General features: G+C 40.4%; 1 protein-coding gene across 3 annotated transcripts in view; it reads left to right on the top strand.

Annotated features, from left to right (window-relative positions):
* Positions 1-24,292, top strand: part of LOC147014119 (kinesin light chain 1-like) — a 75,527-nt gene that overhangs the window by 9,512 nt on the left and 41,723 nt on the right. For 2 of the 3 annotated variants that reach the window (XM_085851803.1, XM_085851802.1), the window contains exons 2-7: positions 5,556-5,815; positions 11,818-12,048; positions 14,687-14,726; positions 17,630-17,870; positions 18,338-18,425; positions 20,353-20,454. In XM_085851803.1, the coding sequence (XP_085707929.1) occupies positions 5,576-5,815; positions 11,818-12,048; positions 14,687-14,726; positions 17,630-17,870; positions 18,338-18,425; positions 20,353-20,454 (942 nt within the window). In that variant the 5' untranslated portion in view covers positions 5,556-5,575. Of the gene's footprint in view, positions 1-746; positions 985-5,555; positions 5,816-11,817; positions 12,049-14,686; positions 14,727-17,629; positions 17,871-18,337; positions 18,426-20,352; positions 20,455-24,292 lie in introns of those variants that run through there. The other variant, XM_085851804.1, reaches the window with a different exon arrangement.

Raw genomic sequence — 24,292 nt, 5'->3', positions numbered from 1 at the left:
TTGTCACCTGACCAACTCATCCACCTTGTTTTGTTCCAATCCGTCAATAACTTTTTGAGATCTCCTGTTCACAGACAGACAGTGGTTTTTAACATAACCTCAGACCACCTTCAGTGGTGGAGGTAACAATAATTAACACATTCCCTTGCAAGGAAATTCAATGCAGGATTGCAGGAGCAGGCCATGAGGCACAATAAATTATGCATTAGTATTGCCAACCTATGATTGTTTGTCCATGCTCTCTTCTTTTCAAAGCTGAACATCAAGGAAGGAAGCAGCATTTTTAAGTCTTTGGAACAACTCAACCAGGGTTTGGGTTTGGGTTTGAACCATTGACCTCCCAGAGTCAGAGCAGACACTCTAACCATTACACCACCAGGTTTGGTTAGTGGCTTGCTGTAATGTTTATTGTGTAAATGATCAATTCTAAACAATAAATGTTTAACCAAATATTTTGTGCAGGGATGCTGAATTTGCTTCCACCTCGATTCTTCGGTGGTGGACGTGGTTCTCATTTGTCCAAGCAATGACTGAGCCGGCACGCTTTCTTTCTCTTTCCATTCTTCATTCCGTTTCTGTGGTCAAATATTCACTAAGCATTTCACCAAGACTTTTTAGGGGTTTTTTTGTGGTTGACCAGTCTTCCGTTATTCATCTGTGACACTGTTCTGAGCTATCCATCAGCCTGCACCTGCGTTTAGCCGCAAATTTGTTTTGCCCATTTTATCAAGAAACACCATTACATGTATGTAACGTCTTTATTTGAGTGAAGACAGAAGAAAGGTGAAAACCTTGGGATCACAAAGTCCAGAGTACAAGAAGTTGTGCAAAGAAGTGAAGAAAACTTGTTAGAAAGCTGAGAAAGAGAGGTTAGAAGTAAAGGCTGTGGATGCAGAAAGTGCATTTGCTCGTGGCCAGATCAAAAAGGTATATCATCTGGTTCGACCATCAGAGAATTGAGCGGCAAGCAACGTAAGAACAAAGGTATTTGTATTAAATATGTTGATGGTAGTTTATTGTTTGAGAAAGATAAGATCAAACAGAGATGGTATAACTACTGTAAAGCACCATTCAGCGAGGATCCACATTTCATAAATCGATCTAATTGGGTTTCTGAAGGTTTTGAAGAAGAGCCAGAAGTTCTGAAAGAAGAAATCAGAATTGGCATAAAACAACTTAAAACCAACTAGAAGGGCACTCGTAGGAGCGCATACCTCCGCCACGTAATGCCTGATCCACGAGAACATATCGGGCTCAATACATTTTTGAAATATCATGATATACAGGACTTTATCGTTTTGGCCCGATCTCTCAATGGTGAAGAATCACTATAGAAATTAAATAGCTCTCATATTCAGATCCGGATTCGGAACTTCACCAAAATCGAATCAATTCTTCCGCGTTACACACCCAACCCGTCCACCAAGTTTCATCCTAAATTGTCAACAACTTTTTTGAGATATCGTGCTGCATGTCATTTTTGGCCGTATCTCTCAATGGTGAAGAATCACTTTAAAAATTCTAGTAGTCGGATCCGGATCCAGATCTTCACTAAAATCTAATCAGTTCGTTCTTGTCACACACCGAACCTGTCCACAAAATTTCATCCGGATCCGTCCACAAGTTTTTGAGATCTCCTGTACACAAACAGACAAACAAACAAACAAGCAGTCATAGACTGGTACTTACGAAATCGTTAACTTGACCTCTGACCTTGTCTAATAAAAGCTGTCTCTAGAGAAGGTAGCGACGCAAACCAGAAGTTTCTACGATGATTCTGTCCCAAACCATCAAAAATTGTAACGTCGACGGAAGCAAAAATCTCCATTTCTCCACGCAATTATTTAATATTATTTTATCAAAGTCACAAAACCATAATATTCGGCCATCCACCAACAATCTTTACATAATCCGACGGCTTAGCGAGTCAGGAATGCGATGATGACCTTTATTGGGATAAAAAAATGACTTTTAAACACCATCTTTATCGAAAACACTGTCAGCGCGTGCACGCAAAACCTTTATGTGACTCAACGACGCATCTGCTCGAGCGCGCTGCACCACGTGACGAGCCGTGACGCGGTGAGTGAAATCTTTTTTTATATAATCTTAAAACGTCTCCAAAACATCCGATTTTTACCAGAATTTCGACAACCGAGTGTTAAGCGTCCTAAGCGATCGCAAAAAACAGAAGACAAAATTAAAATCGAAGTTAAAACGAACTCATAATGTTGACCGAAGCAAAAATACTCATTTCTCCACATGAATTTACCGAATTATGTTTGACCTCACTGTGACCTTGACCTTTGACCAAAATCTAATCAGCACTAGCCATCACCCTCCTGAATCACGTGGTGTAATTTGACATTGGTAGCTTCTTCCGTTCTTGAGTTATCGTGCCTACAAACAAACACAAACACACACACACAAACAAGCAAACACACAAACAGAGGACGGAAGTCATCAATATACTTATGAAATCTTTAGATTCTTTAGAAATCTTTAGATTTCGTAAGTAACAAGCCGGTAGGCGGCGATGGGTCACCGAGCAAGGAAACTATAAGATATAGAGCAAAATGGATGTCATGTAGCGGATAGGGAATCACCTTAAGATTATGCACATCAAATCTCATCCAGTTCCATCTACTGATAACTACTCGGTATCCATTTGAATGAAAAGTACCGAAAATGCGGTTTGAAATCGAATATCCCCAAAGTTCGAGGGGGTGCTGCGGGTGAACAAAGATCTAAATCGAAAATCCAGCTCGATTGTTTGTGCACAATGTATTCCAGACGATTAGTGTGAATTTTCATGACCGTCCGACCATAACCCCAGCAGGAGTAGCATTTGGCGCGAAGGCACCTCCAGCTCTCGCATATTATCGATTTTTGCACTAATTGACCTTTGACCGCTGACCTAAGCGAAATCGGTCAATATGTCCTGAGGCAAAGTTGTAGTACTCATTGAGTACCATGAACCTGCAAAGTTTCATTCATATCGATGCACTCACCTGGTCGCGAGGGGACCTTCAATTTTCGCTAATTTTCGCGCATACCCTAATTGTAGGGGGTGCTGCGGGTAAAGTATTCCATATATCACAAAAATCGGAATATATTTGATAGAGCATCACCTGCAGATCATTCGTGCCAAATTTCATAACCCTACATGGGATAATGGCTTTCGGAATTGATTTTGCATGAACGGTACCAATTTTGAAGGTTTTTCGGTTGTTGCTAGGGAACCAAAGCGTCCCTAGCAACATCACAATTTCCAAAGCACTAGGTCATAAGATGTACCAACCACCTGAGTTTGGTCAAAATCCACCCACGTTTACTAGCAATTATGCTGATGACAAACGAACAAACATCCAAACAAACAGACAGAATTACTGACAATAAGGGTCACCTATTTCGGCGACCCAACAAACAAACAGACAGAAAGAGGTGAAAACATAAGCTCCTTCGGTGGCAGAGGTAATAAGGCAGTGAGGCTTGATGGTATACCAGCTGAGGCACTCATAGCTGGTGGTGGAACAGTGATCAACGTTATGAAAAGTATAATTGACAACATCTGGAATATCGGAGATTGGCTCGATGAATGGGTAATATTAGAGATCGTCACAATGCCCAAGGTTGCTGGATCACAGGAGTGCTCCAAACATCGGACGATTGGTTAATAAGTCATGCATCGAAGATTCTGTTGGAGATCATCAGGCAACGAGTTAACCACTATTTGAAAGAGGTTATTGCTGAGGATCAATTTGGATTTGTATGTTGTAAGGGCATCACAGATGCTACGTTGATATTGAGAGCTTTGATTGAAAAGCTGAAGGGCAAAAAAGGAGACACAGTTATGGGCAATGTTCATCGACTCTACCAAGGCATTCGACAGCATCCAACACGAAGGGATGTATAAAGCCCCCATTGGAATTTGGAGTGCCAAAACATCTACCGTAGTTTGGTTGATTAGATGCTTGTATACAAAGGCAGTTGGAGTTGTTCGAGTAGACGATGGGAGGACAGAGAAATTTCATTTCGAAAAGGGAGTACGTCAAGGTTGTTCACTGTCCCCTATGCTTTTCAATGCTGTTGGTGAGAGGATTATGAAAGATGTGAAGCGCGTCTTGCCAGAACAAGTGGGATGCACAGTTGGTGGCCGTGACATTTGGAATCTACGCTACACCGATGATACTCTCTTGGCCAAATCAAAGATGGAGTTGGAATCGATGGCAGAGGAAGTCAAGTTGAAGAGTGAGCTATTTGGTTTGTTTATAAACGAAAATAAGACTAGTCATGGTTTGGCATGGTGTAAGTGGAGAAAACGTCCATATTGACACGTCACAACTGACCCCAGTGGAGCGTTTTAAGTACCTTGGCTCAGTAATATCATCAACTGAACCTACATCCATGGTGATAAGGATCAGACTTGCTCTGGCTCGATGTGCAGTTAGTGATTTGTCCGCTGTTTCGAAGTCTCAACGTATTTGGAATCGATTTGATAAAAAAAAAAGGTCTCGTGAAATTGCTCGTTTGGAGTATCGCACTTTCTGGCTGCGAAAGTTGGACTCTTTTGAGCAGAAGATGAAAGACGTATGAGCACTTTTGAATTATGGACTTGGAGGAGAATGCTTAGAGATTCCTGGATGGAGCATAAAACAAATGAATGCGTTCGTAGTAGAGTGGTAGTTTTAGAGGATGATGGTCTGCTGAATGGCATCAGAAGGAGGAAGGTGCCACTGGAAGAGAAGACCGAGCAGTGCGGTGTTCGCTTGTATTGAAAGATTTATGGAGGGGAAGAACAGGATTGGTCATCCCACCGTAATCTGGGTGGATAATTTGAAGTTTTGGGCAGTTGATGGGCTACCTATTTCAAGAGACTGTGCTTTCTATTGTCAACGGCCACCTTTAGTGGCTACGGTGTGAATGATAATAATAATAATAATAATAATAATAATAATAATAATAATAATAATAATAATAATATGTATATGTATATTGAAGACCAGACAGGCCATTTTGCTCGTGGCTTTTGTCACTAGATTTAGCATACCGGCTGAAGGAAGGTCCCATGGTGTGGCCACTGCATTGCACAAGCAGTTACTTGGAGCCACTAGTGAGAGTTCAAGGAGTCATCAGGACCACCTGAAAGCAAACACTAGATGGGTATGACTGTCTACCACACAGTGGTTCTATATTTTGAGCTCACCTTCTACACCCCTGAGAGTAGGTCAAGTTAAAAAGTGGATGCTCGAGACTACCTGATGTCTCCACACAATTATTTATAGGAAACATTGCTACCGAAGTCTTTTTATATACACTCGTAGTAGGAATGGCTGTTTTGTTTATACTCTGTGTCGAAACATTCACTTTTCGTCTTTACAACTGCCATCAGATTGGCATCACTCAGAAAGAGAATGATTGCTTTTACCCCCTTTGGTGTGTGTGTGTGTGTGTGTGTGTGTGTGTGTGTGTGTGTGTGTGTGTGTGTGTGTGTGTGTGTGTGTGTGTGTGTGTGTGTGTGTGTGTGTGTGTGTGTGTGTGTGTGTGTGTATTAGGGTGTGGTGGAAAGCAGAAAATGTCAACTCTCGTCTTACCGATGGAGCGACCGAGCCAGGAGGAAATAATTTCGAGCACTCGAGTTGTCATGCAAGGTCTGGAGACTCTACGCTCAGAACACAGCTCCTTGCTCGAGGGCCTGATTGAAGCACTGGCAGCTCGGTACTGTGATGGAGCTGCACTTGGACTGGCACAGGAAAAAAGCAACCTGTTGCAGAAGTCACTCGATATGGTTGAGCTCGGGATCGGAGAGGCACAGGTAAGAAAGCACTACTCTTTATACGGTCATATTCATGTGGGGATATCAGCAAATGTGTTTCCTTTCCTTAATTTATCTTAAAATATCGAATAATATTTTTTATAAAGCATTGCAGTGAAGTCTGATCCAAATAATTTTGAAGCAATATATGTATTTGTATATTGTAATCAGTAAAAAAATAGTGTGGAAGATAAAAACATTAGAAAGGAAACTAGAGGGGGAGCACTCAGGAGAGTGCAAAACCTCCGCCGCCAATACTGCTGGGTCACTCAAATGAACCTTATATCTTAGTCATTAAATATGATGTCAACAGTGCTGACAGAGTTATAGTTCTTTTCTCCAACATTTTTTTTGGGGGGGGGGGTGGGTTGGAAATCACTTAAAACGTGTAAAAATGCAAAAAAGAAATCAAAATTTTGTTGAAAAAAAAGTTGCAAATTTTTTTTTTCTATAACAATTTTTTTTTTTGGGGGGGGTGGAAATCACTTAAAACTTGTGGAAATGCAAAAAAAATATAAAAAATTTGGGGGGGGCGTAATTTTTTTGGGGGGGTGGAAATCACTTAAAACATGTATACTGAACAAAAATATAAACACACCAAGCGATTGTTACTATTTTACCTCGAACTCATTAATACTAAATCTTCACAACAATTTGGTTATAGAATCCATGACAATTGAGCATTAAATTTCAAAGAGTTCCTTGAGAATTCTGGCGACGGTCTTTGCGCTACAACAGCCGACACAACCGAGGTGTCACTGTCAGAGTTCACACAGTCAGTAGCGGGTGTGTCCACCGTTGGCGTCGCGCAGAGCGGTGCATCTCCGGCGCATGGACATCACCAGATTATCGATGGTGGCCTGAGGGATGTTTTCCCATTCCTCCTGGAGAGCCACACGGAGCTGGCGGACGTTCTTTGGGACTGCGTAACGTTGTCGTACGCGTCGATCAAGAACGTCCCAAAGGTGCTCGAAGGGCGACATGTCGGGAGAATATGGAGGCCAGTCGAGGACATCAATGTCCTCCTCACCGAGGAAGTCCATGGAGATCCTGGCAACATGGGGGCGAGCATTGTCATGGTGAAACGTCACATGGTGAAGGCGCACAAACGGCACGACGATGGGTCTGAGTATCTCGTCCCTGTACCGCTGCCCGTTCAAGTTGCCTTCAATGAAATGAAGCCGAGTGCGCTCTCCATGGCATATGCCTGCCCACACCATAACACTGGCACCACCGTGTGACACCCGACGAAGGACATTGGCGTCAGTGTAGCGCTCCCCAGCCCGACGCCAGACGCGGAGTCCGCCATCAGCCCGATACAGCTGGAACCGCGACTCATCGGTGAACAGCACTCTCCTCCATCGTGCGAGGGTCCAGCGCAAGTGAACATTGGCCCAGTTCAGTCGGGTCTGACGCCGGACTGCAGTGAGGTCGAGTCCCCGGTGTGGTCGGCGGGCTCGGAGGTTGGCCTCCCTCAAGCGGTTACACACCGTCTGGGCTGAAATGCGCCTGTAATGCAGCCCGACAGTCTCATCGGCAGTCCTCGTGGCCGGTCGGAGTCGATCCCGGAGATGTTGCAGCCTCATGTGACGATCTTGACCGGCGGTGGTCACACGTGGTCGCCGGGCATGTGGGCGGGTCACGGTGCTTCCAGTCTCTGTGAGGCGCGTTCTCAGGCGGCTAATGGTGGAGTGGTGGACATTGAAGTGTGCTGCAACGGCCCGTAATGACGTCCCAGCATTCAGCATGCCAATGGCGTGCTCCCTCAAGATTTGTGACATCTGTGGCGTGTTGACATTTGGCACCAGTCCACATTTTGGGGAGGCCTTTTATAGGGCAAGCTATAGGGAGTGTTTGTGTCCTGGTCACGATCACTGACCATCACTCTGTCAAGCCCCATGGTGCTCATGGGAAGGATTACTCAACGTGTGAGTCCACACACTCAGAGTGGTCAATTTCAATGGGAACATCTGTCTTGAGCAAAACAAAGGAACCATTGCTCAAACATATCATCGGTTTGACCATTTTCCCATAATGGCAATCTTGACTTAGATATTTAGGTTGGTGCGTTTATATTTTTGTTCAGTATAAAAATGCAAAAAAAAATTTTTTTCTCAAACAATTTTTTTTTGGGGGGGGGGTGTTGGAAATCACTTAAAATATGTAGAAATGCAAAAAAAAAAATTTTGGGGGGGTAACAATTTTTTTGGGGGGGGGTTGAAATCACAAAACATGTAGAAGTGCAAAAAAAAAAATTTCTTTTTTTGGGGGGGTAACTTTTTTGGGGGGGGTTGGAAATCACTTAAAACATGTAGAAATGCAAAAAAAAATTTCTCTAACAATTTTTTTTGGGGAGTAACAATTTTTTAGGGGGGGTGGAAATCACTTAAAACATGGAGAGATACACAAAAAAATTCTTTTTGGGGGGGGTTGGAAATCACTTAAAACATGTAGAAATCCACAAAAAATTCTTTTTGGGGGGGGGTAAAAAAAAATTTGGGGGGGGGGGGTTGGAAATCACTTAAAACATGTAGAAATGCAAAAAAAAATTCTTTTTTGGGGGGGGGGACCAAGTCCAAAATTTAATGGCATGATCCTTGGACCATACCTAACCCCCCCCCCCCCAGCAAGTTTCGTCGAAATCCGTCGAGGAGTTTTTCCGTAATACTGTTCACAAACAAACAAACAAACAGAAAGGGGTGAAAACAGTAACCTCCATCCATCTTCGAAGATGGCGGAGGTTAATAACATAGTCCAAGATTCCTTTGGCCGTTGCAAGGTTTGTGCCACTTTTTTCAGAATGAAGGAAGTGCAGAAGTACTTCTCTCTCATTAAAGGGCGGCACAAGTCTTACACGTCCGGTAATGTCCCCAAGACTTACACGTCCGGTAATGTCCCCAAGACTTTTGAATGGTCGACAGAGATGTTGGATTAGGTGTCGTTTGTAATTCCCTTCTCTATTTCCAATTCTCTTAACTTAATCTGTCTCTGAATCTCCAGTTCCTTAATCTCCAATTCTCTTAATCCTTCTCTTTCCCCAGTCTCTAATTACTTTCTCTTATGTTTCCCTCTCTTGCTTTTTTAGCTTTGAAGCTCCAATGCCTTTATCTTATATTCCCTTTCCTGCTCTTGGTTCAGAAGCTCCATTTCCTTTACCTCATGCAGTTCTCCCGAGTTCTTCTGCTATTTCTTTTTTTCCGCACCTCCAATTATTTTTTTTAGCTTAAATTCATTTTCTTTGAACTGCAACTCAAACTTTCGCAATTCCACATTCTCACTCTTACCATCCCTTAACGATTGACATGCTGATTCGGGCAAATGTTTCTCCTCAATTAAATAGTTTACCACCAATGCCAGAACTTTTGCCCTTCTTTAGACTTGGTCGAACCTCTACGTCACTATACTTAGCCAACTCGAAAAGCTCAGATTTCTTTAACCCACCTAGTTTGTTTTCCGCACTCGGTGCTTCCGTAAATTATTTTGCAATAAATGCCATTGTGATCATTTGTGGGTTTCACTTGAGTTATCTTTTATAAGCCTGGTGTTGGCTTAGTGGTTAGGGTGGTGGCTTGGGATCCCAGTGTCCTGAGTTCAAGCCCCGTTGGCTGCTGAATTAACACCAGGGGGTTGACTCAGCCTGTCATCCATCTGAGGTCGGCGAAATGAGTACCAGTGTACTGGTCCCGGTGTATGCCCCGGTTAGAATTGGTGTACCATATCCCTGTGTGTCGTAAGAGGCGACCATGGTTGGCGTCAGGAAGGGCATCCGGCCATAAAACATTGCCTCACAAAAAGCCAAACCCCTGCACAGCAGGGAAAAATGGCTGTAAAAATGGTCATTTTTTTAATTACTTGAGTTATCTTTTAATCAGTGTAGTGTTATCATTAGCAATTTGATTTCTTCTCGAAGAGAGCCCCAATGTCTGTTATGGGTTCTTATTTCAAACAAGAATCCAATGTCTGGTAAGATTTCAAATCCCGGACAAGAATCCACTTTTTCTTTCATGGGTTCTCGGTGAACAACAACGTCGCGTTACAAGTCCCCAGTGGGTGATCTTCCTATCACCGAAGCAAGCAGATGAATCTGAGTCCACCACTCATGGAAATCTGAGTCCACCACCATTCAGTGCAAACTAACGGTACTGAAGAGTGAGGAAGAGAACACATACCCTTTGTCCTTTTTGAAATTATAAGAGAGGAAATGCCTGCTTGGCTGTCGGTCTCAGACACCAGAAAGGCAGTATAAGTTGGTCAAGAGCCCAACCGGCCCGCAAATAAGATCGACCAGCATCTGCAGAGGTGCAGCTGGTTCTTGAGTCAGGGCTTTGGAGTTGCTGAACTTGTGATGGTTATCATGCAACACTCTCAATACCCTCTTTGCTGTTTGAGCCCGCTTTTAAAATGTACTCGGCCGCAGGACGCGCCGCAGCTGTTTTCTCTCACCGGTCACATCGTGTTCTCCTCCTAATTTTTGACACTCGGTTGGCTATTTTATGGTTGTGTGGCACACGATCAATGACAGCAGTCTCGCTCGTCCGGCGTCGAGGTGTCTGCATGCCTTGGTGTCTTCAAATACTCTCTCCATAATAACTCTTTCTCCCAGTCTATTTCTCTTTCATGTGGGAGTATAGTTTGGACACATTAATCTAAACACAGCATTCTATAGAACGATTTGTCTTTAAAACTCACGTCCATCACAACAACTGGGTTGCTCAGGATTGAAGGACACGTTCCATTTATCAGATCAACATTTGTCAATTCCAGATCAGCAGGGAGTGACGCAGCTAGCCGCTGTCTGCCTATCAGTGTGACGGAGAACTGTACGACAGAGTGTGGAGTCTGACTAAAAAAAGAGAAGAGAGGGTTTTCTCGAGCATCAGAGACGTGATATACATAGATGAGGAAAAAGACTGGACCCAAGTCCAACGCTGACCTGGGAAGTCCACTCCACTCTGTGAGAGGAGCTCACCTTCACTTGCACAACTCCTTAGTTTGCTTGACTTGGTTTGCACCAACTATTTTAAATGAGGTGTCATTATTGACTATATTAGGGTCTGACTGATTTGTATAGCAACGAACAAACTCGAGTGAACTGTTGTGTTGCGGTTTCTGCTGATATCGATCAGAGGCATCATGTATTTTCTTCAGTTTTGCCATTAAGATGGTTCTGATGCAAAAACATCCATCGGTTGGCAACCATACCAGAGGCCTAATAGCCTCCTCCTGCCATGAAGTTCTTCTCATGGAACATGTAAATTATTGTTTACTCTTGTATGCCATTCTTTTCCATATCTTGGTGTATTTTTGTTGTTAATTGTTCATGTTCTTCTTCCTTCATGTGCAGCACAAGGCTGCAGGGTAGCACAATTGGCTGAGGCTGTGCCACTGATACAATGTCCTCTGTTGGTTAGGGAAGAATTTGGAATTTGCACATGGTGCCACTGATAGCTCGCCTGCTCTTTACGAAAGACACCACTGGATGTTTAATGTCCACCAACTAATGGCAGCAGACCGACGCCGCTTTAACACCCACCCGAAGGATGGCACACACATTGACGAATCACCCTGAATGACGGTTTATAGCGGGGTCGGGATTCAAACCCAGGCTGCACAGCTTAGAAGTGAGTGTGCGTATCTCTAGACCATCCTGTCAGCCAATTGTTTATGTTACTAGTTAGTATTCTACATGGTTAGTTTCTTCCTGGGTCCTTCCCCCCTTCACCCACAGCTATCCTTACTTTCTGCTATTCTACAAGAGGTGCACTCACCTTGAACAGCCTTATAGAGATCTTGCATGTGCATTGTGGTTGTTTGATGAACCTCTTGAAATTACCGACTTAAAGTTCAATCCAAGTTCAGTGCTAGTTTAGGGATGGTGGTTTAGCCTCATTGAATAGATCTTTGACAGTCCAGAGCAGAACAACTATGTATTTAATGTATCATCATCGAGAAGGTTTAAGTGAGTGACGTGATATTGCTTCATCCTCCTATTGTTGCGGCAGGTGATGGTATCTTTAACAAACCATTTAAACACCGTCGAGTCAGAGAAGCAAAAGTTGCGTGTTCAAGTGCGCCGGCTGTGCCAGGAGAACGCATGGCTACGTGAAGAGCTTGCAGGGACGCAGCAACGATTGCAACACAGTGAGCAACAAGTTGCACAACTGGAGGAAGAGAAGAAACATTTGGAATTCATGAATCAGATGAAGAAGTACGATGATGAAATATCACCCATGGTAATATTTTCAACTTTTTCAAGAACATCATCACACTTCTGGGGAGGGGGGGGGGGGACAAAATGTAATCAATGACTATGTGTTGCTCAACAGTGAATAGTAGATGTAAATGTTGAATGGTTGTGTGTAAGCGATATCGTCCAAATGGTGCGATTTTGTTTTGTTGAAGTTCAATGTCAATAATATACTGTTATAGCCATGCGTCCAGTCTGGGAATCGCCAAATCACATGGGCTGTCAACTGGCCACGGCCGCCAGCTGGGTTTGACACCCCAAACCAGGGTTACAGGCCTCAAGTCCCAATACATTGTCAGGGTTACATGCTCGCATGATGCGCCAGTCAAAGGTATAACCGAGCGGCTGAATGTGATGCACCGCATGTTACTTTCCTGAGCGCTCGTCGCTTTTACCCAATCATGCACCTTAAGAGCACCGATCGTGAGAAATCAACCATATGCACAGCAAGAATGGAGGCCAGACAGGCGTAACAGTTCATGGGTTGTCATCAAAATAAAAGCCACAGCAAATCACCGATAACCAATACACAAGAAGCAACAAACAATATTCCCCCAAATTACCCACAACGCGATCCCAAGCGACGAAGATTTCTTAACGATTCTTATCTTAGAATCTAAGATTCTAGATTAACACTCACTCAACTCTAAGATAATTCTAAGATTAACACTCACTCAACTCAAGAATACAGTGCAGGGAGTACAAAAACAATGTCGAGAGGTCGCTTTCAAACCCAGAGGCAAGCTGTACACGAGTCCTGGAGCTGAGTTTGACGCAACGTTCACTCCCACGGGTCAACGTCCCTCTCCGTGAGCTGTGCGGGAGTTCCGGAGCACAGTTCAATGCAACGGTCGCTCTCTCACACGTCAATGTTTCTCTCTGTGAATTGTGCAGGAGTCGTACAGTAGATCGAGTTTGACAAAATGGTCGCTCTCCGTGATCTGTGCGGGAGTGCTATAACAGGTTGAGAGTGACTTAACGGTCGCTCTCTGTTTGCAGCGGTAAACTATCTCTTTCCGTGAGCAGCGGTGAAAACTGCCTCAAAACAGCTCCCTCTCCTCCGGCTCAATTGTCGCTCTCTCAGCTTTCACATTTTTTTCTCTTCAAAGCATCCATTGACGTAAAGCACATGCGAGATCACCACCGATCCAGCCTCATGCTGGGCCACGTGAGTTCCCACGGTGAGGCTAATTGCTGACTTCCTCAATGCTGTTTCGCCCGACAATCAGCTCTTGCGGTGAAGCCAAATGCCCGCTTTCTCAATGCAGATTCGCTTCACATGCACAACCTCATAGCTTGAGCTGCAAAGCTCTTGTGTGCGCTTTGTAAAGACATGTAAACAGAGGAAAAGAACATTAAAAACTCACAGCCAGAGGTTTGAAGAGGGGGAACACAAACAACAGTAGGGTAGGGAAAACAGACATCTATTGCACAAATACTATGTCACGCTTTGCTAAACAAATGCGAAGAAGTAACTATCATTATACGAAACAGTTTTTTTATTAACCCCTAAAGATCATTCCCACAACAATACTTCACAATCTTGTCTTTTCTAAAAAAAAAAAAAAAAATTTTAATTCTTGCAGTAATTTATGCTCATCATAAAGTGAAACGAATGTCAAATTTCAGAAAGTGAGAATTACATGATTTTATGAGTAATTTTTCACTTGCTGTCTTTCCATGTAAAGAAAGAAAAAAAAATACACAATCAAGTAACAACTGCAACTTCACTGAATTTACCATCAATTTCTATGGATACCACCATGTGTTAAGTGCTATCCATGATTGGCCAGAAAAAAATTCCCCATCACGTGCGTCTCACAGCCAATTGTGGACACGATATCGCTCCTGCAGAAATTGCACTTGTCGTTTTAAGGCACACTGCACCACTTCGGCCCAAAGATGTATTTCCATCCGTTAATTCGAATTTAAATTACCATTAGGATCTTCAGACATTTTGCAAAATTTTAACGACTTAAAAGTTATTTCAATATCACATTTGTCTGCCTGCTGTTTCGCTGCAGTGACAGCAGAAACAGGAGATAGTTTCAAAACTGAGTTAACTGGAAGTAGCGGGGATAAGGAGGTACTTGGATATCGGCACGACTACGCAGGCTGCATGGGTCAAATGGACTCCTCCTCGTTGAAGTTCCTCGTCATTCCTTGTGATATTCCTTGTAAATGCTAAAATGGCCGCTGCTTGGATATGTGTCCATGAGCACAACGCACCGTGCAACCTCCACAGGAGATGCATTTCAACAGGCGATGCAATACACTGCCAAAAAATTAATTATCTTCGTAAGAAAATATTTCCTTAAAACGAAATAAAAAGTTTTCTTGAAAAAGGAAAAAGAGGAGAAAATTTTTCTTGCAGCGAGATATTTCAGAAAATATTTTCTTACGAAGCAAATTTTTTTTTGCCAGTGAAACTCTGTGTCTAATCAGACCGTCGGGTTCCTCATCCTCCAACTACCTTATCCATACCGTCCCGTTCCACAATCACGGCATCAAGAATCAGGCATTTCGATCACTATTCAAGATAGTTTTAGCAATAACAAACTTGTGATGAGTGATATAAAAACAGTCATGCATTAATTGTACTGACATCTTGGGTCTTACAACAGGATGAAAAAGATTCGAGCAGCTGCAAGAGCGATCTCGGAGGTCCGTATTATTGAATATTTTTCTTATGTCTTCTCTTTCTCTTGTTTGAAGGGCATTGTATTTATTTTTAAATCAATAGTTAACCTACTATGACGCTGTTTAAAGATCTGTTAATTAACTTGCTTTCACTTAGTTTTCTTGCTTTCACATTGTTTTCATTGCTAATCAATTGGCTTTTTAAATAACTCGTTATTCTAATCTTCAACTAATCCATAGCAATTCCAGCATTACCTTTTGGTGAAACACCTGAAGATCAACATTGTCAGGAGCTGAAACCAGAGGTCATGAAAATCGGCAACATCGACAAGATGTCATCACCCTCCCCATTCAGGGATGTGCATCACAGATTTATAATTAGTCATATAAAAATAATTAGACATTTATATTGCAATTTTATGACAAGATCTTGTATGCTGTTTAAAAAGCAAGATGGCATGAGCATGGAACAAATATTATCTGACTTGGAGTTAAAGTAAAAGCACAAACACTGAAAAACTAAACTTCCAGTTTTCCAAATGTAGATATTACAAAAAGAGCGGGTACAGGGATAAATTAGGTGGAAGTTGTTTCTTGGACAAACTAAATTTCAAAGTTGGCCTCCAAAGTCAGACTGGGCATCCTCGGTCATACAAAGTCCTTCCTTGGCACACCTGAACTGCTATCCACTTACAAGGCTTTCAAACGCAGCTTCAAGGGGGTACTGCTCTCCCCTCTCGGCCTGCTCCGCTGCCTCACATCTTGCTCAGCTGGATGCCATGGAAACCAAGGTCTTCAAGGTTATTGGAATCTCTCGCGATGAAGCTGGGTCGATGGGCCTATTACTTTCCCATCGCAGACAGGTCGGTGGTCTCTGTCTTCCATTGCCTCCTCTCTGGTCTTGCACCCTTTGTTATTTCTGTGCTTTGATTCCCCCCTCCCACAGGTTTCTGCTGGGTGCACATGGTCCACCATCAACCCCCTTCTGGTGAAACGACCCAAATCCAGGATTACTGCTCACCTTCATTCATTTTTTCCTCTGGTTTTTCCCCACCTGTGCAACCAACTTCCACACTCTCTTCAATCTCATTCTTCCCTCCAGGTCTTCCAGACAGCTGTTCTCCACCATCTAAGATCATCCACATTCAAAAACCATGATCTTTTCTCCCATTACTACACCCACCCAAAGACCTTCTCCTTCCAAATTTCCCTTTTTCCCCTCCTGTGAGTTTCCTTCTGTATCCATCTTGTCCTTTTCTGGCCCCTATTCCTCCCCACACCCATTGTTTGTCCAGGTCTCCCTCTATCTTGGCCTTCAATTCTGCTGTTGGTGCCCCCCCTCCTCCCCCTCTCTCTATTGTTCCTCTTGTCCTGTTACGTTCTGATCTGTTCAGTGTACTCGTTCTTCCATGAGCCTTGATTATGAATTTTTTTTAATTCAAATACTGTTACCTGGGTTGTACTTTGGAGGTGAGGCATGGTTGTAGTGAGAATATGAAAGAGAAGAGAAGGGGAAAGAAAAAGAAAGGAGTCATTTATCTGTCAAATAGCTATAGCTATTGTGTCTGTCTGTCTCTCTCCTCACGTTAGGCCTGATTTCTCAAATCGTTTTTCCTTTTCTTTCAATCCTACTCCATTTGATATTACTTTCATTTTGTCCTTTTCAGTTTACCTTACTGACCCAGTTTTTGTTGGCCGACTTCCCCATCACCGGCTCCACGATCATTAATCTTGAAGTCGTTGCAAACCGCCACCTGCAAGTGCATGACAATTGGTGCACAGGAGTGGGATCATACCCATTGTGTACAAAATAGGCCTTCAATAATTTTTATTGATTTGTGACTTTCAAAGGTTCTGTTGTGTTTAAAGAAAAACAAAACGATGGAGATTAAGGAGTTGGGTCCCAGAATTGGTTGCGTAACGGTTCGAGCGTCCGGGGGAACTTTTGGTAAACTTAGTTTGCTGAACATTTACCTGTTTCAATGAGCATCTTGAAGCCATGAACCTGTGGAACCTTTTGGAGACTCGGCCAACCATTAATTTAGCTAAACTCCTTCATTCACGCATGTACGCACACACCTTGCATGGGGGGGGGGGGGGGCTCATCAGCTGTGCGCAAGGATATGTTTTGCATAAATTAGTGGAAGCATATTTACCCATAATAAAAGATACAAATTATTCTGCTAAGTAACCCTGAAAACAAAATACCTTCGGTTCTTTGTACCCAAGGTGCATTTTGTTTTTCATCTGTTGAAGCGTATCAATCATATACAAACGTAATGCATATCAATAAATAGGTCAGGTCGGCAGACTCATATTGATATCACTTCTTTTTCTTGCATATGGCAACTTGGCTGCCGGGTAGCTATCATTTTGTTGGGGTGTGACTGCACCGATACCAGTACACGGGTACTCATTTCACCGACTTTGGAAGGAGGACAGGCTGAGTCAACCCCACCTGCTGTTAATTCACCAGCCGACAGGAGCTCAAACTCGGGACCCTAAGATCCGAAGCCAACCACCCTAAAAACTGAGCCAACACCAGGCTGACAGTGATACCACTAAGGTGGTAGGTCGGAAAACAAGTTATATTCGATAGAATTGGAATTTGGGTGAGATGAACACTCAGGTTAAGTTGATAATTAGAAGGGAAATTATTTTGACAAGCAACCACGTTGTTTTAATCAGCAAAGAATTGTAAAAAAAAAAAAAAAAAAAAAGCTGCAGACAAAAAAAGGAATGCTCAGGAAGCAATTTGTTTGAATGGTTTCATTCAAAGATAAAAGAAAACATCAGATAAGAGTCATAACTGCAGTTAAAAATCAACAACTCCAAACACCAACTTTAAACTTAACTGTGACTTTGACTGTTCTTCGTTTAACCACTTTTACCCGCTCTGCTTCATTTGCTTTGAAAATACATTTTAGGTTACTCCAATGTGGTGGGAAGTGTTGCAGCTGCAGCAGCAGCCGCAGCACAGCAGGGCGGTTATGAGGTTCCAGCCCGGCTTCGCACACTGCACAACCTGGTTATTCAGTACGTGTCACAGGGTCGCTACGAGGTGGCTGTACCACTTTGCAAGCAGGCCCTTGAGGACCTCGAACGAACATCTGGCCACGATCACCCTGATGTTGCAACCATGCTGAACATCCTTGCCCTTGTCTTCAGGTATTTCACGTCACATACTTAAATTAAGAGGCAGGATGACTGTGGGTTGGTGCAATCATGGTGTGCACACTTTAACTGGCATCGCAGAGTTTGTGGGTTTACATCCAGCTGAAGGAGTAAAATTAAACAAATAAAAAAAAATAAGAAACTTTATCGTAGGAGGATGCGAGTTGATGTTAGCAAACTTATTGGATTTCTATGAAGCAGTTTGTGATTGAGTGGATGAGGGAAGTGGAGTGGACCTACGTAGTACATCTAGACTTTCAGAAGGCATTTGAAAAGGTACCACAAAGGAGCTTGTTAGCTCAGGTGAGGGCTTGCGGAGTGGTTGGTCAGGTAGCTATTCTAGCCAAGTTTGGCATGTAATAAATTTTGTAAGGTAGGCCTATATCATTTACGGTTATGGATCATAATAATATATTCACTGCTCCTGCAGTGATGTTTTTGAATGTGCCTGTGCCTTCCAGGGACCAGAATAAATACAAAGAAGCTGCCAAGATGTTGAATGATGCATTGGCCATTCGGGAAAAGACTCTAGGCAAAGAACATCCGGCTGTAAGGCTGTGCACTCATATTACTGACACTCTTTATGGGTTCATGTTATATGCTGCAGAAGGATTGCACTCTGTACATGTTTGTATCACCACAATGGATGGTGAACCAACAAAAAAAAACAGTGAAGATAAAAATGCTGAGCAATTCAAGACTACATTCTTGGAATGGATTTCATCAACTGAAAGTCAATAAGAGTGTGTTAATGTTAACCACCCCATGGGAAGTGATGTGCTGCTGATGTTTGAGCATTTTTTTGCTCCGACAGGGGGTGAACACTCAAAACGTCAGCCCGACTTCACTTCCCACGGTGGTTTATGCACTCCTATCGACTTTCAGTTGATTAAAATCAATTGTTTAACTTGTCTGTAATGGAGATCACCATTGCTAACAAACACAGAACCACTCACTGCTGCAGTGTCGGTGCTTTTTCATAGACTGCAACTGAATCCGTTTTCCCATATAATGTTGATACTTATCATTCGGCTTCGGGTCCTGAGTTTGAGCCCATCTCCTTCCGTTGAATTTACACCAGATGGGGTGGACTCAGCCGGTCATCCTTCAGAGGTTGACGAAATGAGTAGCAGCTTCCTGGTATCCTGTATCAGAGTGGCGACCTGTCCAGGACTGCAACCAATAGCCGAGGAGACTGCTAAGGTAGCACCAACGCTTTGCACAAAGTATGGTCCCAATGGATGGATGGATAGTCATAGGACCATTGCATCAGCGCCATAGGCAGGTCCTCAGACAATGATGCTACCTACAACCTTATTCTGCATACAAAGGAGCAGGAGGAGTCATCATCTCAGCTGCAACTTAAGTCTCTAATAAAGGGTAATGGGTATCTAAACAGGGTGGATGCATGGCAGGTGCAGAGGTTGCTCAGGACCCTGTGGCAAGTGTCGATGTGGCCCAAGGGTTCGTGGTCACCATTCCAGTTCAGAGGTGCATATATCTATATCTATATCTATATCTATATCTATATCTATATCTATATATCTATATATCTATATATCTATATATCTATATATCTATATATCTATATATCTATATATCTATATATCTATATATCTATATATCTATATATCTATATATCTATATATCTATATATCTATATCTATATATCTATATCTATATCTATATCTATATATATATCTATATATCTATATATCTATATATCTATATATCTATATATCTATATCTATATATCTATATATCTATATCTATATATCTATATATATCTATATATATCTATATATATCTATATATATCTATATATATATCTATATATATATCTATATATATATCTATATATATCTATATATATCTATATATATCTATATATATCTATATAGATATATCTATATCTATATATCTCTGACTGATTCTGATGTACCACATTTTGTGAGACAGAGCATTGGTTCTGCCAAAGCAGTTTCTCGGCCTGGGGTCATGCTGGATGGTCTGACATCTCTCTCCCAGCAGCAGTTATGGCAGGAATTTGTAATTTGTTCAGGGTGCCGGCGATGGCTCAACTGCACTTCGTGAAGAACATCGAGCGATCTTTAACGTCCAACTAATGTCGGCAAACAGGACACCTGTTTAACGTGCATCCGACGACGGCACACGTAGTGATGAATCACCCTGCCTGTGAAACACTGGGAAGACGTTAATATCTGGGTTGGAATTCGAATCCAGGCTCGACAGCTTAGATGCGAGTGTACTAACCTCTCGGGTCTAGGCCATCCTGCTAGCCCCTTACTTTTATTATGATACTTATTCACATGTAAAGGTCCAATATTTAACCACATGTGGTCCTAAAGATTACTGTGTGCAGTTAAAAGCCTTAAATGCAGCTGTTTTCTTATTGCTGAGATGCAATGGAAGTTGGATTTTGCAGGAAAATTAAATGTGTGCACTGGTTTTGCAGGTGGCAGCAACACTCAACAACCTTGCAGTTCTGTATGGTAAAAGGGGAAAGTACCGTGAAGCAGAACCACTGTGCAAGAGGGCACTGGAGATCAGGGAGAACGTGAGTTTTTGAAATACCATTTTAGATCACAGGCCGAAGAGTAAAATGAGAGTTGAAAATTTTTTTTTGGGACCAGTCTTATGTCACACTTTGTTAACACACATTATGTCACACTTTTTGTTGTCACACATTATGTCACACTTTTTGTTATCACACATTATTATGTCACACTTTTTGTTATCACACATTATTATGTCACACTTTTTGTTATCACACATTATTATGTCACACTTTTTGTTATCACACATTATGTCACACTTTTTGTTATCACACATTATGTCACACTTTTTGTTATCACATGTTATGTCACACTTTTTGTTATCACATGTTATGTCACACTTTTTGTTATCACACGTTATTATGTCATACTTTTTGTTATCACACGTTATTATGTCATACTTTTTGTAATCACACGTTATTATTTCACATGTTATTATGTCACACTTTTTGTTATCACACATTATTATGTCACACTTTTTGTTATCACACGTTATTATGTCACACTTTTTGTTATCACACATTATGTCACACTTTTTGTTATCACATGTTATTATGTCGCACTTTTTGTTATCACACGTTATTATGTCACACTTTTTGTTGCCACACGTTATTATGTCACACGTTATTATGTCACACTTTTTGTTATCACATGTTATTATGTCACACGTTATTATGTCACACTTTTTGTTATCACACATTATGTCACAATTTTTGTTATCACACATTATGTCACACTTTGTTATCACACATTATGTCACACTTTTTGTTATCACACATTATGTCACACTTTTTGTTATCACATGTTATGTCACACTTTTTATCACATGTTATGTCACACTTTTTGTTATCACACGTTATTATGTCATACTTTTTGTTATCACACGCTATTATGTCATACTTTTTGTAATCACAAGTTATTATTTCACATGTTATTATGTCACACTTTTTGTTATCACACATTATTATGTCACACTTTTTGTTATCACACGTTATTATGTCACACTTTTTGTTATCACACATTATGTCACACTTTTTGTTATCACACGTTATGTCACACTTTTTGTTATCACATGTTATTATGTCGCACTTTTTGTTATCACACGTTATTATGTCACACTTTTTGTTGCCACAAGTTATTATGTCACACTTTTTGTTGCCACACGTTATTATGTCACACTTTTTGTTATCACACATTATGTCACAATTTTTGTTATCACACATTATGTCACACTTTGTTATCACACATTATGTCACACTTTTTGTTATCACACATTATGTCACACTTTTTGTTATCACATGTTATGTCACACTTTTTGTTATCACATGTTATGTCACACTTTTTGTTATCACACGTTATTATGTCATACTTTTTGTAATCACACGTTATTATTTCACATGTTATTATGTCACACTTTTTGTTATCACACATTATTATGTCACACTTTTTGTTATCACACGTTATTATGTCACACTTTTTGTTATCACACATTATGTCACACTTTTTGTTATCACACGTTATGTCACACTTTTTGTTATCACATGTTATTATGTCGCACTTTTTGTTATCACACGTTATTATGTCACACTTTTTGTTGCCACAAGTTATTATGTCACACTTTTTGTTGCCACACGTTATTATGTCACACTTTTTGTTGCCACACATTATTATGTCATACTTTTTGTTATCACTTTTTTATGTCACACTTTTTGTTATCACACGTTATTATTTCACATGTTATTATGTCACACTTTTTGTTATCACGTTATTATGTCACAATTTTTACGTCACACTTCTTGTTTTCACACATTCTGTCACAATTTTTGTTATCATACGTTATTATGTCACACTTTTTGTTTTAACACATTATTATGTCATACTTTTTGTTATCACATGTTATTATGTCACACTTTTGTTATCACACGTTATTATGTCACACTTTTTGTTATCACACGTTATGTCACAATTTTTATCACACGTTATTATGTCACACTTTTTGTTATCACACGTTATTATGTCACACTTTTTGTTATCACACGTTATTATGTCACACTTTTTGTTATCACACGTTATTATGTCACACTTTTTATCACACGTTATGTCACACTTTTTATCACACATTATTATGTCACAATTTTTGTTATCACACGTTATTATGTCACACTTTTTGTTATCACACATTATCATGTCACACTTTTTATCACATGTTATTATGTCACACTTTTTGTTATCACACATTATTATGTCACAGTTTTTGTTATCACACGTTATTATGTCATACTTTTTGTTATCACTTTTTTTATGTCACACTTTTTGTTATCACACGTTATTATTTCACATGTTATTATGTCACACTTTTTGTTATCACATGTTATTATGTCACAATTTTTACGTCACACTTCTTGTTTTCACACATTATTATGTCACAATTTTTGTTATCATACGTTATTATGTCACACTTTTTGTTTTAACACGTTATTTTGTCATACTTTTTGTTATCACATGTTATTATGTCACACTTTTTATCACACGTTATGTCACAATTTTTATCACATGTTATTATGTCACACTTTTTGTTATCACACGTTATTATGTCACACTTTTTGTTATCACACGTTATTATGTCACACTTTTTGTTATCACACGTTATTATGTCACACTTTTTGTTATCACACGTTATTATGTCACACTTTTTGTCACAATTTTTATCACACGTTATGTCACACTTTTTGTTATCACACATTATTATGTCACACTTTTTGTTATCACACGTTATTATGTCACACTTTTTGTTATCACACATTATCATGTCACACTTTTTATCACATGTTATTATGTCACACTTTTTGTTATCACACATTATTATGTCACGGTTTTTGTTATCACACGTTATTATGTCATACTTTTTGTTATCACTTTTTTATGTCACACTTTTTGTTATCACACGTTATTATTTCACATGTTATTATGTCACACTTTTTGTTATCACATGTTATTATGTCACAATTTTTAAGTCACACTTCTTGTTTTCACACATTATTATGTCACAATTTTTGTTATCATACGTTATTATGTCACACTTTTTGTTTTAACACGTTATTTTGTCATACTTTTTATCACATGTTATTATGTCACACTTTTGTTATCACACGTTATTATGTCACACTTTTTATCACACGTTATGTCACAATTTTTATCACATGTTATTATGTCACACTTTTTGTTATCACACGTTATTATGTCACACTTTTTGTTATCACACGTTATTATGTCACACTTTTTGTTATCACACGTTATTATGTCACACTTTTTGTTATCACACGTTATTATGTCACACTTTTTGTCACACTTTTTATCACACGTTATGTCACACTTTTTGTTATCACACATTATTATGTCACACTTTTTGTTATCACACGATATTATGTCACACTTTTTGTTATCACACATTATTATGTCACACTTTTTGTTATCACACGTTATTATGTCACACTTTTTGTTATCACACATTATTATGTCACACTTTTTGTTATCACACGTTATTATGTCACACTTATCACACGTTATTGTCACACTTTTTATCACACGTTATGTCACAATTTTTGTAATCACACGTTATTATGTCACAATTTTTGTTATCACACGTTATTATGTCACAATTTTTATCACACGTTATTATGTCACACTTTTTGTAATCACACGTTATTGTCACACTTTTTGTAATCACACGTTATTGTCACACTTTTTGTTATCACACGTTATTATGTCACACTTTTTGTTATCACACGTTATTATGTCACACTTTTTGTAATCACACATTATTATGTCACACTTTTTGTT

This window comes from Eptatretus burgeri, chromosome 13 (assembly GCF_056783735.1).
Source record: "Eptatretus burgeri isolate ZD-2024b chromosome 13, Ebu_testis_v1, whole genome shotgun sequence".
Classification (NCBI taxonomy): Eukaryota; Metazoa; Chordata; class Myxini; order Myxiniformes; family Myxinidae; genus Eptatretus; species Eptatretus burgeri.
This window is presented reverse-complemented; position numbering and strand designations above follow the sequence as displayed.